Below are 17,223 nucleotides of genomic sequence, written 5' to 3'. Positions count from 1 at the left end.
AGTCTCTCGGTTGTGCTAGTTTCCACTGTTGGTTAAAGGGAGCTAGATGTGATGGTGCAGACATCTGTCTGACCATGGGCCCCCAAGTCTTGTTGTTCAAAGGGAGTGTTTACCCAGGGTGTCATCCATCAAAGTACTCATCCCATTCAATGCCCCACTCAAAATCTGTGGAGTCAGGGTCATACTTCATGGTACAGTGAAAGTCTTTTAGGTGCAGCATTCCAGGCATTTAATCCTGGTTATAATCCTGTCTCATGTGTCTGCAACAGCCCAACAACCAGTTTTGTGGATTCCAGGAAAGTCCACAGTGATCCCAGTGTTTCCACACAGGATTGTCTTTTTGACTGGGAGGAACATATAAGGGCTGCTTCAGTTCTTAGTTGCCCCTCAGGTGGACACAAAACTAAGACCCATACTGTCAGCAACCAAACCCCAATATATCACCCTGAAAACCTCCCCTCTCTCTCCCTCTGCCCCTCCATGGGCCTGTCCTTCCTCCTTGTGGGTATGGGGCCTGTCCCTGATAGTGTGCTGGTGGTAGAGCACATGGACCCTACTAGGCTGGGGTGCTGGTGGTAGAGCACATGGACCCTACTAGGCTGGGGTGCTGGTGGTAGAGCACATGGACCCTACTAGGCTGGGGTGCTGGTGGTAGAGCACATGGACCCTACTAGGCTGGGGTGCTGGTGGTAGAGCACATGGACCCTACTAGGCTGGGGTGCTGGTGCTACAGCACATGGACCCTACTAGGCTGGGGTGCTGGTGGTGCCATACTGGGAGCCTGGTACCTAGCTGGCTGTTGTACATAAAACATGGCTGTTCTGACTGCACACATAGTGGCTAGTTTTTTCTTGACTAGCTGGGAGTTAGTTTTAACCATGTTCTCCTCCTCCTTCTCTTGTCTGTTTTAAATGTGCTGCATAGTGTCTATTGTGTGAAATATTTTTGGAATGCTCAAATCACCAAAGTCAACTGTCTCCCCCAGTTTATATTTTTTACATTTTACATGTATTCATTTAGCAGACGCTTTTATCTAAAGCGACTTCCAAGAGAGAGCTTTACAAAGTGCATAGGTCACTGATAACAAGATAGCCCCAAAAAACATTGTGGGTAAAAAAAAAAACACTGCAAGTAGCCAAAACATGAAGCACACATTGTGAACAACCAAAATAAGTGCCAAAGGGAAGAACCATAAGAGCATGTAGTTAACCCTTGTGCTGCCTTCGGGTCACATGACCCAAAGGTTCATAACGAACCACCGTTGTGTTTACCCAATTTTACCCAATACAAAAACAAATAACAATTATTTTCTTTTAACCATTGCAATGTGGGGGGTCTGAGACAGCCCGACAGTTAAAAGAAAATGCTTCACTTTGTTTTTGTAGGAGGTAAATTTGTCGCAATACGACGGTGGGTCACAATGACTGATGGGTCAGAATGACCCGAAGATAACACAAGGGTTAAACAAGTTACAATTAAACAACATGAATCGCTATAAGTGCAAGTGTACCTGTAGAAAAGCAAGCAACAGTAAAAAATATTTCAACAATTTAAATCAGTTACCACTAACCAACAAGAGCAGCAAGGCTCTAAGCAAGAGTCATTGTGATCCTTGAGGAAACTAACATGGGGTTCAGCAAACCATTCCTAAGTACCGTTGTACTCTCGGAACATGTGTGTCTTTAGTCTTTTCTTGAAGGTGGGGAGACAGTCAGTGTCTCTGATGGAGGTGGGGAGTTGATTCCACCATTGGGGGGCCAGACAGGAGAAGAGCTTGTGTTGGGACCGGGCGCTCTTGAGCGGTGGGACCACCAGACGGTTGTCTGAAGAAGACCGTAGGTGACGGGTGGGGGTGTAAGGCTGCAGGAGAGACTTGATGTAGACGGTGCAGTCCCGTTCACTGCTCGGAAGGTCAGTACCAGGGTCTTGAATCTGATGCGGGCCGTGATGGGTAGCCAGTGGAGGGAGATGAGGAGCGGGGTAACATGGGAGCGTCTGGGTAGATTGTAGACCAGGCAGGCCGCCGCGTTCTGAATCCTCTGGAGAGGGTGGGTTACGCATGCTGGGAGACCGGCAAGCAGCAGTAGTCCAACTTGGAGAGGACAAGTGCTTGGACTAGCAGCTTGGTGGAGTGCTCAGACAGGTATCTCCTGATCTTCCGGATGTTGTAGAGGGTGAATCTACACGACCGAGAGACTGCAGCAATGTCGGCTGTGAGGGAGAGCTCATCGTCCATGGTCACCCCGAGGTTCCTGGCAGAGGATGAAGGGGTCACCGTCGCCGATCCCAGGGTGATTGAGAGATCGTGGGAGATGGAGGGTTTGGCTTCAACAATCAAGTTTAACAGCGACCAGGTGCCAGGGTGTCCTCCAATCAAGGCATGTTTTGAATAAGTTGCCATGCACCTTATCTCTATAAATACACCGTATCTCTATAAAACAGCTGTTCACTTGCTCCACCTCTTTTACTATTCCATTTATCAATCCTGAAATTGATCACCATAGTTTCCTAACTTACTATGCATAAAGTATTTCAATAAACTAATACCCATGTATCAGAGTAAGCTGTTGCTAGTATACAAATCCTCTTTTACAGGCAGCTAAGTGTTTAAACAGTTTAACATTGACCTGGCCCGATCAGGACCAGACAAACTCTAGTTGGTAGTGCGTCACCACAGCGGGACTTCCCCTTCTCCTTCCCCTCAGCCCTTTTAAGACCGGGTTCCAAATCAACAGATTCTGTCCACAAGCTCGTACTTTTTTTCCTACGGTGCGTAGCTACAACTAGGCGGGCTTCCAGGAAATCGCCAACCACGGATGTTGCACTGCTGGCTGGCTCGTGTAGCGGGGTTTGCTCGCTGAAGAACAGAAATACTTAATGTATTATCAAGTATTTAGTAGAAGGGGGCACTACCCTGATATTGAGTTAGGACATCAGGGAAACCTATAGGTTTAATATGTAATAATCTGTCATCTGAAGGAATGAATTTGTTCCAAGTGTAGAGCCAATCTTAACATTAGGGAACAAGCACGCATCAAAATAGATTTTACAATGAATTTATTAAAGTAAGGTAAATATGGATAGTATGAACAAGTTAAATTATGAATTTGAAATGAGATTGGTTTCAATGAACAGAATGAAATGGTCTAATTTAAAGACAGAAATTATACAGTCAATGATTACAAATCAAGTCATAAACAGAGCTTACACCAATGCCATGTCGGGGAGGAAAGAGCGTTAACCATGGTAACGTTTGATCAGGGTTGATCAATGAGGTTAAGGGCAGTTCGCATCCGAGGTCCATTTGAAGACTTTGCAGACTGAAAAGCAGACTTTAAAGTACGTGATTTTACAATATTCCTTCACAATATCAGTGTGCACATACATTAACATGGAATGTGATGTTACATTTACATTTAGTCATTTAGCAGACACTCTTATGCAGAGCGACTTACAGTAAGTACAGGGACATTCCCCCCGAGGCAAGTAGGGTGAAGTGCCTTGCCCAAGGACACAACGTCATTTGACATGGCCGGGAATCGAACTGGCAACCTTCAGATTACTAGCCCGATTCCCTAACCGCTCAGCCACCTGACTCCCATGTTCCCATGTTCCAGAGTTACTTCATCTCATTTCCAAGTCACATCTTACAAAGAACTAACTTCTGGCCATGCAGGCATGAGCAGCTTTAGCAAGCAGCATAATGACGGTGGGCCGTGGAGCACTAAGAGGTGTCTAGTGTGTCTGTAACTGTGATCATAGGCTAACGTGTGTTAGCAGCACTGTCTAAACAGTCAGTGCTTAAGGACCTCCCACCTGTGTTGATTCACAGGAAGAGGATGTGCTGTGTTATCAGTTAACAGTGGCCAGGGAAGGTGACAGGCTAGGACCTTTGACAACAACACTGCACAAGGGTTTAAATGAACATATCAAATGTATATATCCTATTTAGAGTGCTTTGGTCCTCTATAGACTGGGGTTAGCTAGTGTTAACAGCTTTTGATTGTGGGTCAAAGAGATGGCTAGCCTATGACAACCTATGATGACATAAACCTTCATTCAATACACCATCTAGTGTAAACCTGTTCCACTGTTTTCCTCTGTGCATTGATGAATGTTTCATTTGCCCTGTGCAAGAGTATCCTGAGCATGAGAAATACCCTGATCAGAGACAGGGCAGAGAGAGGAGGGTTCTGGCAGGGCAGGTGATCAGAGACAGGGCAGAGAGAGGAGGGTTCTGGCAGGGCAGGTGATAAGAGACAGGGCAGAGAGAGGAGGGTTCTGTCAGGGCAGGGGATCAGAGACAGGGCAGAGAGAGGAGGGTTCTGGCAGGGCAGGTGATGTAGGCTGCAGGTGTAGTTTATCAATAAGGCATTGCTTTTACAATCAATGATGATCAAAGATGATGCCCAATTCCCTTTGGATTATTATCACCAGTTTCAATGTTTATTTGCTCTGATTCTATCAAGGAACTGGAAGAGGATTAGTTAGATCTGTAAAATGATTAACGAGCCATGCTGTTGTTGGTCATTTATAATTCTAAATACTGTAATTACAATGACATTGTTGTAATCCTGTAAACTCTATAAACATAGATATTCATACATCCACACAGACACATGTCATTCGTTACTGATCCATCAAGGCTTTCTAAGAGTTAGTGAGTTAGTGCTCAGTACAGCTGATGGTGCAGTATGATGGAGTGGAGCTTGTTGTAAGAGGAAGTGAGGTAGTGCTCAGTACAGCTGATGGTGCAGTATGATGGAGTGGAGCTTGTTGTAAGAGGAAGTGAGGTAGTGCTCAGTACAGCTGATGGTGCAGTATGATGGAGTGGAGCTTCTTGTAAGAGGAAGTGAGGTAGCGCTCAGTACAGCTGATGGTGCAGTATGATGGAGTGGAGCTTGTTGTAAGAGGAAGTGAGGTAGTGCTCAGTACAGCTGATGGAGCAGTATGATGGAGTGGAGCTTCTTGTAAGAGGAAGTGAGGTAGTGCTCAGTACAGCTGATGGTGCAGTATGATGGAGTGGAGCTTGTTGTAAGAGGAAGTGAGGTAGTGCTCAGTACAGCTGATGGAGCAGTATGATGGAGTGGAGCTTGTTGTAAGAGGAAGTGAGGTAGTGCTCAGTACAGCTGATGGTGCAGTATGATGGAGTGGAGCTTGTTGTAAGAGGAAGTGAGGTAGTGCTCAGTACAGCTGATGGTGCAGTATGATGGAGTGGAGCTTGTTGTAAGAGGAAGTGAGGTAGTGCTCAGTACAGCTGATGGAGCAGTATGATGGAGTGGAGCTTGTTGTCTTCTCTGTTGTCTTCTGTTGTCTTATGTCAGTATGAGGTAAATGACTGAGGTACTGAATACATTTTAACTGAGTTGTTTACATCATAGTGGTGTGTTCTTAATGAGGGTATAAAGTTAGTTTTCCTTCCTCTCTTGAGGTAACAGTCTGATAGGGTTGGATTCTAACTGTTGTTTGTTTACAGGTCTACAGGTCTGGCTTCAAAATCCTAATCTGACCCTGAGGAGAGAAGATCTGACTTTGAGAGAGAGGAGGGGGCACTGCCTCTAAAATGAGTCTCTCTGGGGAGAGAGAGGAAAGGGGCACTGCCTCTAAAATGAGTCTCTCTGGAGAGAGAGAGGAAGGGGGCACTGCCTCTAAAATGAGTCTCTCTGGAGAAAGAGAGGAAGGGGGCACTGCCTCTAAAATGAGTCTCTCTGGGGAGAGAGAGGAAGGGGGCACTGCCTCTAAAATGAGTCTCTCTGGGGAACATGACATGGACACCAAAGCTAAGAGGTAAGATGAGAATCCATACCTGTTCATGACTGTTTTCCATCTCAGAGCTCAGCAGTGATATTTTGACATCATCATTAGTCAGAATAAATGAGAGACTGAAGGTCTGTCTCTGTTGTGTTGAAGCCCAATCCAGGAGAGACCAGCCTCACCTGTACCCAGCTGTGTGTCCATGAAGAGTGACAGGTCTATGGATCTACCTATCAATTTCAAAGATGGAGGAGGACCTTCTAATGAGGAAGGGTAGGTACTGACCTCTGCTGGTGTTCAATGTTATGTGATGAAGGTGACTGTTGGAAAAATTGAAGATGTAACACATTTATCCTGTATAAGAATGATTCTGTGTTCAGCATTCCTTGTGTGTAGAGAGAGGCCTACCCCCAAATCTGAACTTTGGGTAACACGAGGCATATGTAAACAAGGTGACCTGGGCTGACCACTCTCTCTTACTGGAGAGGCCATAAAAGATGTCTGGCCTTATCTGTGTTGGGTGAATCATATGGTCAAGCTTACAGGGGTCAAAGAGCGCACACACGCACACACTCAAACACGCACACACACACGCGCGCCAGGTCTATGCAAGGGAGCTGATGAAGAAGAGCCATGGGACATTTGCATGCCTTTGTCTTAACCAATGACTGTCAAGAGCGGGGCTGTTTAAATAGCTAGCTAGCACAACATGCTAGCAGACAAACTTGTAGCACAATGGCGTGTGATGTTTTTGTCTCCTTGTGGGCCGGCCGCAAGCAATAAAGCTTTCTTAAACTTGTTCACCAACTGACTGTGCAATGCTTGATAGATTCATATTTCTGACAGTGACATGGAGTTTTTCTGAGCTTGATCGGTCTTAAAAATATTGTTGTTCCAACCAAATGAATCGAATACGAAATAGTATTCATAATCTAAAAGCCAAAATGAGCCCTTTTCTCCATCATGTCACATCCCTACTAAAACACAGGGTTAGAGATGCTGACTGTAGATACTAAAGTATCCCTCATCACATCCCTACTAAAACACAGGGTTAGAGCTGCTGACTGTAGATACTAAAGTATCCCTCATCACATCCCTACTAAAACACAGGGTTAGAGATGCTGACTGTAGATACTAAAGTATCCCTCATCACATCCCTACTAAAACACAGGGTTAGAGATGCTGACTGTAGATACTAAAGTATCCCTCATCACATCCCTACTAAAACACAGGGTTAGAGATGCTGACTGCCAGCCTGGCTGACATACAGACCATGTGGTAAAGGTTCACAGTGAGAGATACAGAGTAACAACAGGTCTGGAAACCTGCCTGTCTGACTCATTCAAGTTGACCAGCAATATTCAAGCCTGGTTCTAAACCCTACTGATGAATGACTACAGCAACACATGTTGGACAGTATGATATATCTGTGGTGTCTACTTTAGTGATTTATGTTTGTAAGACACTTTGTTGTGTTTGTTGACAGGATGAGACAGCAGAGACCAGCCTCACCTGTACCCAGCTGTGTGTCCATGAAGAGTGACTGGTCTATGGGTCGACCTATCATGTTCAGTGATGGAGGAGGACCTTCTAATGAAGAAGGGTATGTACTGACCTCTGCTGGTGTTCAATGTTATGTGATGAAGGTGACATGATGTAAAGAAGCCGTCTGTATAACGAAGTACAACATCATCATTAGATTCAGGATCATCATGTGACATTTCTACTAAACAAAGTCAGAACTCATAGCCTGGCTGATGTTCAGACCATGAGGTAGAGCTACACAGTGAGAGGGACCTGTTATTTAATGTTATTTCATTAACATGTGGTGTTGGTCTTCTCTTTATGTATCTATGGTTTAACCTCTAGACCACCATCAGGCACATCAACACCTTTGACCTCGTTGTTGTGTTTGATCAGTGAGAGACAGGACCACAACCTACCAGTCCACTGTGCTGGTTTAATGTTGAATTTGACCTGACATTAACACAGAGACACAACCACAACACAACCACAACAAACTACCCTGAAACAAATGCAATTATGCAAGCCATACCATACTACCATTAGGTCATTCCATGTCGGTGCAGAACAAGTATTTAATTTAGTAGAGACTAGAGCGAACTCCAGGATAAGCCTGTGAGTTACTTCTCCACCTTAAAAGACATTTATTGTAAACATGTAATTTTGTTATAACAGCTTTACATACAAATAAGAGAGATCAGTGCAGCTCTAGTGAAGGTTTGACAACAATAACCTCCCTACACACACACACACACACACACACACACACACACACACACACACACACACACACACACACACACACACACACACAGACAGCATGAGAGTCAGTGTCCAGCCCTGCAGGTACCAGGCCTGGTATGAGCACAGACCGGGCAGGGCTCAGCCCACTTAGACTGGTTGAGACCAGAAGGTCTTAAACTCCTGGGTGGAGGAGTGCTGCAATGTCTAAAGCAGGCTGCTAGCAAACATGCAGCCCTGTGTGAGGTGGACCCTGATGTCATTCTTCAGTGTCTGGTTGAAACACAACACACTTGTTTACCTGGGGGTGACAGTGCTCCTATCTTTGATGAATGTATTAAAGGAATAGTGCCTTGTAGTGGTATAGAAGATGGTTTACTTGGTAGTGATGGTATCACTCTTATACAGTGTGTCTGTGTGTCTGTGTGTATGCATGAGTGGATACAGTTAAGATTACCACTCATGCTTAGGTATGATACACTCTTTAGTAGATGATCAGCCCTTGTACATGTGGTTCATGTGGTTAAGTAATGTCATCTCTTGTCCTCAGAGATCAACAGGAGAAGTCTGAGCCAGACCAGAGTCACCATGAGGACTTGTCCTCCATATTCACAGTGAGTTTTGTGTTAATCTAAAGTACAAACTTTAGATGAACATATTCATTTTAATCATATTGTTCTACTGTGTATAGAGTTCCTGGTTCGTCTGATATCTTCCCTCTCTGTTTCAGGTGCTTGAGGAGACGGTCATCAGGTTTGTGAAGAAAGAGCTGAAGAGGATGAAGAGGATTCTGAGTTCAGATTTCCCAGAAGGCTTAGAGAGTCAGAGGGAGGACCAGGAAGTGGTGGACCCTGAATATCAGAAGCAGGAGAGCAGTGCCAGAAAGGGAGCTCTGAAGATCACACTGCACTTCCTGAGGAACATGAACCACAATGAGCTGGCTGACACTCTGGAGAAAAGTAAGAGACTCCATATTTAGTCTTAGTTGACCGATTAATAATACATGATGAAGGTTAGATATACAAAGAAAGTTATGAGACTCAGAGTAGCCCAATGTTGTGTAGATCTTCCTATGACTTTGTACTATGTGTGAGTATACTAAGCTGTTTCATTATTGTGTACCTGATAAATGATCATAGATTTAAAAAAATATGTTTTTAATTGAATGTAGAGGAAACATTCTCAGTTCATAATCTGTGAATAATCAAAACTAAGTTTAACAAAAACACACACTTAATATGTGTTGTTTTTTGTTTAGATGAGCGTGCTGAGATTTGTCAACAGAAACTCAAATCTGAACTAAAGAAGAAGTTTGAAACTGTGTTCGAGGGCATAGCCAAACAAGGAAATCCAACTCTTCTCAATAAGATCTACACAGATCTCTACATCACAGAGGGTGAGAGTGGAGAGATCAATAATGAACATGAGGTGGGACAGATTGAGACAGCATCCAGGAAATCAGCAAGAACAGAAACAGCCATCACATGCAACAACATCTTTAAACCCTCAGCTGGACGAGATACACATATCAGAATTGTTCTGACAAAAGGAGTTGCTGGCATCGGAAAAACTGTCTCTGTGCAGAAGTTCATCACGGACTGGGCTGAGGGACTAGCCAATCAGGAAATCCAATTCATCTTTCCTCTGCCATTTCGAGAGCTGAATTTGTTGGATGGAGAAGAGTTCAGTCTGATGGAACTTGTCCATCACTTCTTCTCAGAAACCAGAGAATCAGGAATCTCCAACTACGACAAGTACAACGTTCTGTTTGTCTTTGACGGTCTGGATGAGTGTCGACTGCCCTTAGCCTTCAAAAAGAACAAGAGCTGGTGTGATGTCACAGAGTCCACCTCAGTGGATGTGCTGCTGACCAACCTGATCAGAGGAAAGCTGCTTCCCTCTGCTCTCATCTGGATCACCACTCGACCTGCAGCAGCCAATCAGATCCCTTCTGAGTGTGTTGACCTGGTGACAGAGGTACGAGGGTTCAATGACCCACAGAAGGATGAGTACATCATGAAGAGATGCAGTGATGAGATCCTGGCCAAGAGAATCATCTCACACATCAAGACATCAAGGATCCTCTACATCATGTGCCACATACCAGTCTTCTCTTGGATTACTGTTACAGTCCTTGAACACATGCTGAGAACAGAGAAGAAAGAGAAGATGCCCAAGACCCTGACTGAGATGTACACAACCTTCCTGGTGTTACAGACCAAACAGAGGAAAGTGAAGTATGCTGGGAAAACTGAGACAGATCCACACTGGGATGAAGAGAGCATTAAGAGTATTCTGTCACTGGGAAAACTGGCCTTCCACCAGCTGGACAAAGGCAACCTGATTTTCTATGAGAAAGACCTGACAGAGTGTGGCATTGATGTCTGTGATGCCTCAGTGCACTCAGGAGTGTTCACACAGATCTTCAGACAGGATGGTAAAGTCTTCCAGGAGAAGGTGTTCTGCTTTGTCCATCTGAGCTTTCAGGAGTTTCTGGCTGCTGTGTTTGTGTTTGTGTCATTCATCAACAACGATGAGAATCTGATGTCTGAGACTCCATCAGTTTCCTGGTACAACAAACTGTTCTCTGCTGTACTTGCTCTTTTCAGAGAGAAACCAGAAGTCCGATTCTACAAGAGTGCTGTGGACAAGGCCTTGCAGAGTAAGAATGGACAGCTGGACCTTTTCCTCCGCTTCCTCCTGGGCCTCTCAATGGAGTCCAACCAGACTCACTTACGAGGCCTACTGAGTCAGAACAGTAACAAGACAGAGAGCCATGAGGAAACAGTCAAGTACATCAAGGAGAAGATCAGAGAGGATCCCTCTGCAGAGAGATGCATGAATCTGTTCCACTGCCTGAATGAACTGAACGACCATTCTCTGGTGGAGGAGATCCAACACTACCTGAGCTCAGGAAGTCTCTCCAGTGAGAAGAAGCTCTCATCTACACAGTGGTCAGCTCTGGTCTTTCTGTTGCTGACTTCAGAAGAGAAGATGGACGTGTTTGACCTGAAGATATACTCCAGATCAGAGGAAGGTCTTCTGAGGCTGCTGCCAGTGGTCAAAGACTCCAAAACTGCTCTGTATGTACCTATAAGCCATTTGAAGAATTTAAATAACAATACGACTTAGCACATATTGTGATGTAATATTTGATTGTTGTATGATTCTATCACACAAACTATGACTCTGATGATGTCTTACATTCTCCTTATGTTATTAGGCTGAATGACTGTAACCTCTCAGCACGGTGCTGTGAAGCGCTGGCCTCAGCTCTCCCCTCCTCAGATCTGACAGAGCTGGACTTGAGTAACAACAACCTGGGGGATTCAGGCATGAAGCTGCTCTCTGCTGGACTGAGGAATCCACTCTGCAAGCTGGAGACACTGAGGTTTGTATTCCTGTTTAATCACACACCACACACTGATTGTAAAGGCCGCAGTATGCTTCTCCGACTCCGTTAACGGATGGGCGGGCTTACGGATACGGACGGATAGACTGCGTTTATGGTTCAGGCAGGAGGACTCAGTATGACTTTACGAATACTTTATTTCCCACTATACAAACACGATTGTACATTTGATTTGGCATTGTGGTTCTGCTCGCATCGGCTCCCTGCCGCATCCGACGAGACACCGTCTCGACCTCCGAGCAGAGAGCGGCGACGCATTCCCCAACACAAAACCACATGCCAAATGAGACCACAAAGAGACTCCTGTGTATAGTTGGTGCCACTGCAAAAGAATGAGATGGGCGTCATGTTACCCATACATACCTCAGCATTGAATCCCAGCGCCCTGGTGCCCCGATGCATCTCGTGACCGAAATGAATCGATTGAAGTAGTACCATCTGAGGCACTGCCTCACATACCAACTGAGGCACCGCCTCGTCATACCAACTGAGGCCCTGCCTCGAACATACCAACTGAGGCACCGCCTCGTCATACCAACTGAGGCCCTGCCTCGAACATACCAACTGAGGCACCGCCTCGTCATGCCAACTGAGGCACTGCCTCGACATACCAACTGAGGCACTGCCTCGTGAAACCAACTGAGGCACTGCCTCGAACATACCAACGGAGGCACTGCCTCAGCATACCAACTGAGGCACGCCTCGGCATACCAACTGAGGCACGCCTTGGCATACCAACTGAGGCACGGCCTCGACATACCAACTGAGGCACGCCTTGGCATACCAACTGAGGCACGGCCTCGACATACCAACTGAGGCACGGCCTTCGACATACCAACTGAGGCACTGCCTCGTCATACCAACTGAGGCACTGCCTCGTCATACCAACTGAGGCACTGCCTCGACATACCAACTGAGGCACGGCCTCTACTTACCAACTGAGCCACACCTCGTATTCCCAACTGAGGCACGGCCTCGATTTACCAACGTTGATGTTGCTTGTCGCCTGTTACGTGCTGCTGCATACCCGCGCCCGGCCAGCCACCTGATGACATTTATTATGGTTAATATGCACATACACATGGTATTAGTGAACGAAATGCGATACACACGTGAAAGCATGTTATTGGGAGGTAGGGAGAGTGGAAGCCATTCTCCTCTGGCCTTCCAGAACATCAGTGGCATTCAGTCTGATGTAACGTTGAACACTTGCAGATGACCAACGACCCATGACTTTCAGCGTCGAGGCTGAGACCACTTGAGACGCTGACGTAGCCGCACCAATCCGGAACGAGTGCGCCGTGTACAGCTTGGGGTCCTGACCACAGCGCCGGCACAGGATTCCGAGCCTCCCAGTGAACCAGTAACGGGTCATGGCTTTCCCAGCATCGGTGACGAACAGGGGCTCGCTCGTTGCCGTGGACAAACGCCATCGGAGATATTTCGCCATGGAGGAGAGGGGACAGAAAGCTGAGTTATTCCGCGATACGATGACAGGAGTACTCACACCGGCCTTCACACCCTTGCTGTGTTTCAACACCACTGTGTACATACCCGTATCCATGGTTAAATCGCCGAGGGTGAGATCGTGCGTGGTTTCAAATGTGCTTGACTGACAAGTGAATTCGTCGCACCGCATGAACCCATAAAAAGCCATGAGACACACAGCTTCTAGCATGACATCAGTGGGAACGTTAAAACACCCCGCCCGCAACGCTGACACCAAGTGCTGAAGTATAGGAAGGGTTATGGGAAGTCGTCTGTCATTGCCTTGCGGTCGCTCTTTCCGCAGCCCGTTGAATAATAGCCGAACCGACGGGTTCCCCAATAGGCTCTGCACAGAAGGGTCCAGACATCTGAGATGAAACTGAATGCCGGCCACCGCTGCCTTGATTGTCGACGGCTGGAGCTTCCGGGAGGTGAAGCAGTGAACGATGTATGCGCATATGACGAGCAGGCTCACCGGGTGAGGGGGTGTATCGAGTGCGCGGCAGAAGGAACAGTAAAACAACCAAGCACAATCGTAGGATTTTAATGTGCCCTTGCCTAAGCCTGCTCGCATGTATCGGGCAGCGACCGTCATGTAGCCTTCTAGTGACCTGTCTAATCTAACAGTGTCTCCTGAAACGCTGGGCACACCAGGCCGCCCGGCTCTGCCTCCGGACATAGTGCCCGGAACTCCTGAAATTGAAAACGTGACAGAGCATCAGCCACATTGTTCAGTAACGCAGGAATGTATGCGGCCCGCAACACGAAATTGCCTGTGATGCATGTCCAGGTCAGACGCCTCACCAATTTGTTCATCAATGCAACGGAAGATCTACCCTTGTTGATGATGTTCACCGTGCCCTCGTTATCACAGAACACCACAATCCTCTTCCTACACCAGTGTTTACCCCACAAAAGACACGCTACGACAATAGGATACAGTTCGTACAATGCTGTGGATTTGCAATCGCGCGCCAGAAACTCCAGTTCAACGGGCCACGACTCGCTGAACCACTCGTTCGCGAAAAAACCCCCAAACCCAATGGACAACGCCGCAACGGTGTAGAACGCCAAGGCGCTGGACGTCTCCACCTCGTCATTGTAAAAAAACGACAAACCGTTCCAATGCTCGCAAAGCACGGCCCAAAAACGCAAATCGGACTGGCAACCCTCATCCAAACGCACGACGTCGTGCAGCGCCGGAACAGACTTAGCCACGACGAGCAGACGGGAGACGAACGACCGACCGTGGGGAATGATGCGCATAGCAAAATTCAGGTGCCCGAGCAACGACAAAAGATCCCGTTAAGTCAATGAAACCGACGCAGCCGCCGCCGCCAGAACAGCGCGCACCCGCTCGAGCTTCTCCGCCGGGAGAGACGCACGCATCAACAGGCTGTCCAGCTGAATGCCCAAAAACTCGATGGAAGTGAGAGGCCCCTGCGTCTTCTCCTCCGAGAGCGGCACGCCCAAATGATCGAATGTGGCCTTCACCACCGAGATGCACCGAGCCGGCGGCGAGGAGGGAAAATCCACCACCAAGAAGTCGTCCAGCAGGTGCAGGACAAACGGCAACCTGTGCACGTTCAGCAAAACCCAACACAGAGCTTCGGCCAGAGTGTCAAAAATGCGCGGGCTGCTGCGGCAGCCAAAAGCCAGGCGAGCGTAAAAATACATCTGCGACCGCCATTTAACGCCGAACAGGTGCCACTGCGACGGGTGAAGGGGCATCACCTTGAACGCGTCGGTGATATCGGCCTTCCCGAGCCAGGCACCCACGCCTGCCTGTTTGATCAACCGAATTGCGTGATCGATGGTAGTGTAATACAGAGAAAACGCCTCCGAAGGAATCAGGCTGTTAATGCTAGGGACCCGAGTATTGTGCGGAGCCGACAGGTCAACGATCAGCCGTTTCTTCCCAGAATATTTGCGAGTAGCCACGCCAATGGGACTCACGCGAAACACGGGAAACGGCGACTCCGCGAACGGCCCCAGCAAATACCCCTTGCCGATCTCTTTAGCGAGTAACGCATCTACCACGTCGGGCTCCCTGAGCGCCGATTGCAAATTAGTACACACATGAGTTACAGTGGGCACACATTCCACCCCAATCCACAAAACAGCGGTTGGGGTGACCACTCAAAACGTCAGAAAGACGACCAATGTCAACAGGGGTAGAAGGATGGTTATTTATTTCATGCCCTTGCCCGCCGGTCGGAACCGACGCGGGCAGGTCGACCTCGGATGGGCGTCCGAGCACTGACTGCAGACATGAAGAAATCGACAATTAGGGTACATGTACCTACCCTAATTGTCGATTTCTTCATGTCTGAAATCAATGAGGGGTATGAGGTTGCTCTTCCCCAGCGCTTTGCGGGGAACGGAAACCCCGGCATCCTCCTCACACGCGTCCATGAAATGGAGGTATAACTCCTCATGGGACAGACCGACAGGTGGACTAAGGCCCTTCTCATAGTATCCGCAAAGGAGTCGAGGAACGGGCCATTCCTCGATCGGGACCGGCTGCCTCACCGCCAGACGAGAACTCTGACGGGGTTTGAACCCTCCGGCTGGAGGGATCCCCGCTTCCTCACAAGGTCCGTCGTCGACCAATGACTCCCCATGGAACTCCTCCAAATCAGACCCGGAAAGACACGACATACCAGCAGGAAGACTGAAGTCTATGTCGCACTAGCGATGCATATGCCGGGAATCCCTTATATACCCTGCCCTATTAGGAGGGAGTGCCCTGCGCATAAAATGACGCGTTGCTAGTGGCGCGCTATGTCTCACGTCCTCCTTCATGAACCAGCTCCGCTTGTTTCTCCGTAGGCTGTGGGTGCTGAAAACAATTCACCGCCAGAAGAGTAGGTGGCGCAACGGTTTTATGTAAGTCGTCGTCGAGTGTTTATTTACCTAGGTTATCGAGAAGTCTGAGCAAATTTACAAATGAGCCGTTTCATCAATAAAATACACACATTTTCCGCAACTACACTGCCCATTTCTCGTCACATTTTAATTCAGATGCTGATTTACATGTACTGTTTAGCTGTGTCTGTTTTTTGGAAAACGGAGAAGCATATATCGGCCTTTAGTTTTTTAGGGGGTCTCCAAGGGAATGCAGGTGTGAAAGGGGGGGAACAGGGGCAGGGTCTCCAAGGGAATGTGACCTCAGAACAGAGTATATCCAAAACTGCAAGTCAGACCAGCCGGTCTGACTCGTCCTTGAGCAGCGAAGAGTTACTGTCCCAGCATTACCTTATCTCTCATTTTGACACTCTGCTCTCCAGAGCTGAATAGCCCACTGTGCTCACACCAGACCCCGAGTGCCACAGACTCGACTCCCATGCTGGCCTGCTTGACCTCAGCATTCCACTTACTTAGAATCATCTTGGTGCCTGAACCCATTTGTTCTTTAATGAATCAATTGATAATGTTTGGATATATGTATATATTAGTATTAAGCATTACATGACATTTGTGTATACATATGCATACGAGGTAGTGATTGGTATAGCAGCATTGATCAGCAGTATGTTATCATTCCTTCACAATAGCTAATACTTGCTATATCTCTTTGTGTAATGGTGGAAGAGAGGAGTTATAAAGAGTTTTGGTACAGAGACAGATTGCAAACGTTAGGTAGCTAGCTTGGCTAGCATCACCTACTCCTCGCTTACCTTTTTTTTTTTCTTTCTAAATGCCGGTAAAAGTTTTATGTAGGCCTAGTCCCAGCCTCATCAGTGAGCGTCTCTTTGCACAATTACACAAGGTGTGTATTTTCTTTTGGACCTTTAAGTTTACATTTTTTTATTTAGCAGACGCTTTTATCCAAAGCGACTTCCAAGAGAGAGCTTTACAAAAGTGCATAGGTCAATGATATTAAACAACGAGATAGCCCCAAAAACATTGCAGGTAGCCAAAACATGAAGCATACATTGTGAAAAGCAAATAAGTGCCACTGGAAAGAAACATAAGAGCATGTAGTTAAACAAATTACAATTAAACAACATGAACCTCGAAAGTGCTAGAATGTACCTGTAGGAAAGCAAGCAACAATAATACAATTCACAGAAAGTACAAGAAGTTAAATCAGTTACAACTAACCAACAAGAGCAACAAGTCCCTCAATAAGTGTCATTGTGTTCCTGGAGGAAATAAACTAACATCTGATCCAGCCTTTCCAAGTCTTTCTTAAGTACCGTTGCACTCCCGGAACAAGTGCGTCTTTAGCCTTTTCTTGAAGGTGGGGAGACAGTTAGTGTCTCTGATGGAGGTGAGGAGGTGATTCCACCATTGGGAGG

The 17,223-nt window shown here is 47.0% G+C and overlaps 1 protein-coding gene across 1 annotated transcript in view; it reads left to right on the top strand.

The window, feature by feature from the left end:
* The window catches only part of LOC134038948 (NACHT, LRR and PYD domains-containing protein 12-like), a 223,027-nt gene that overhangs the window by 148,610 nt on the left and 57,194 nt on the right, over nucleotides 1-17,223 (top strand). The window contains 5 exon segments of the mRNA XM_062484630.1: nucleotides 7,241-7,357; nucleotides 8,570-8,633; nucleotides 8,750-8,978; nucleotides 9,278-11,102; nucleotides 11,243-11,410. Coding sequence (XP_062340614.1) covers nucleotides 7,241-7,357; nucleotides 8,570-8,633; nucleotides 8,750-8,978; nucleotides 9,278-11,102; nucleotides 11,243-11,410 — 2,403 coding nt within the window.

Source organism: Osmerus eperlanus, chromosome 18 (assembly GCF_963692335.1).
Source record: "Osmerus eperlanus chromosome 18, fOsmEpe2.1, whole genome shotgun sequence".
Classification (NCBI taxonomy): Eukaryota; Metazoa; Chordata; class Actinopteri; order Osmeriformes; family Osmeridae; genus Osmerus; species Osmerus eperlanus.
This window is presented reverse-complemented; position numbering and strand designations above follow the sequence as displayed.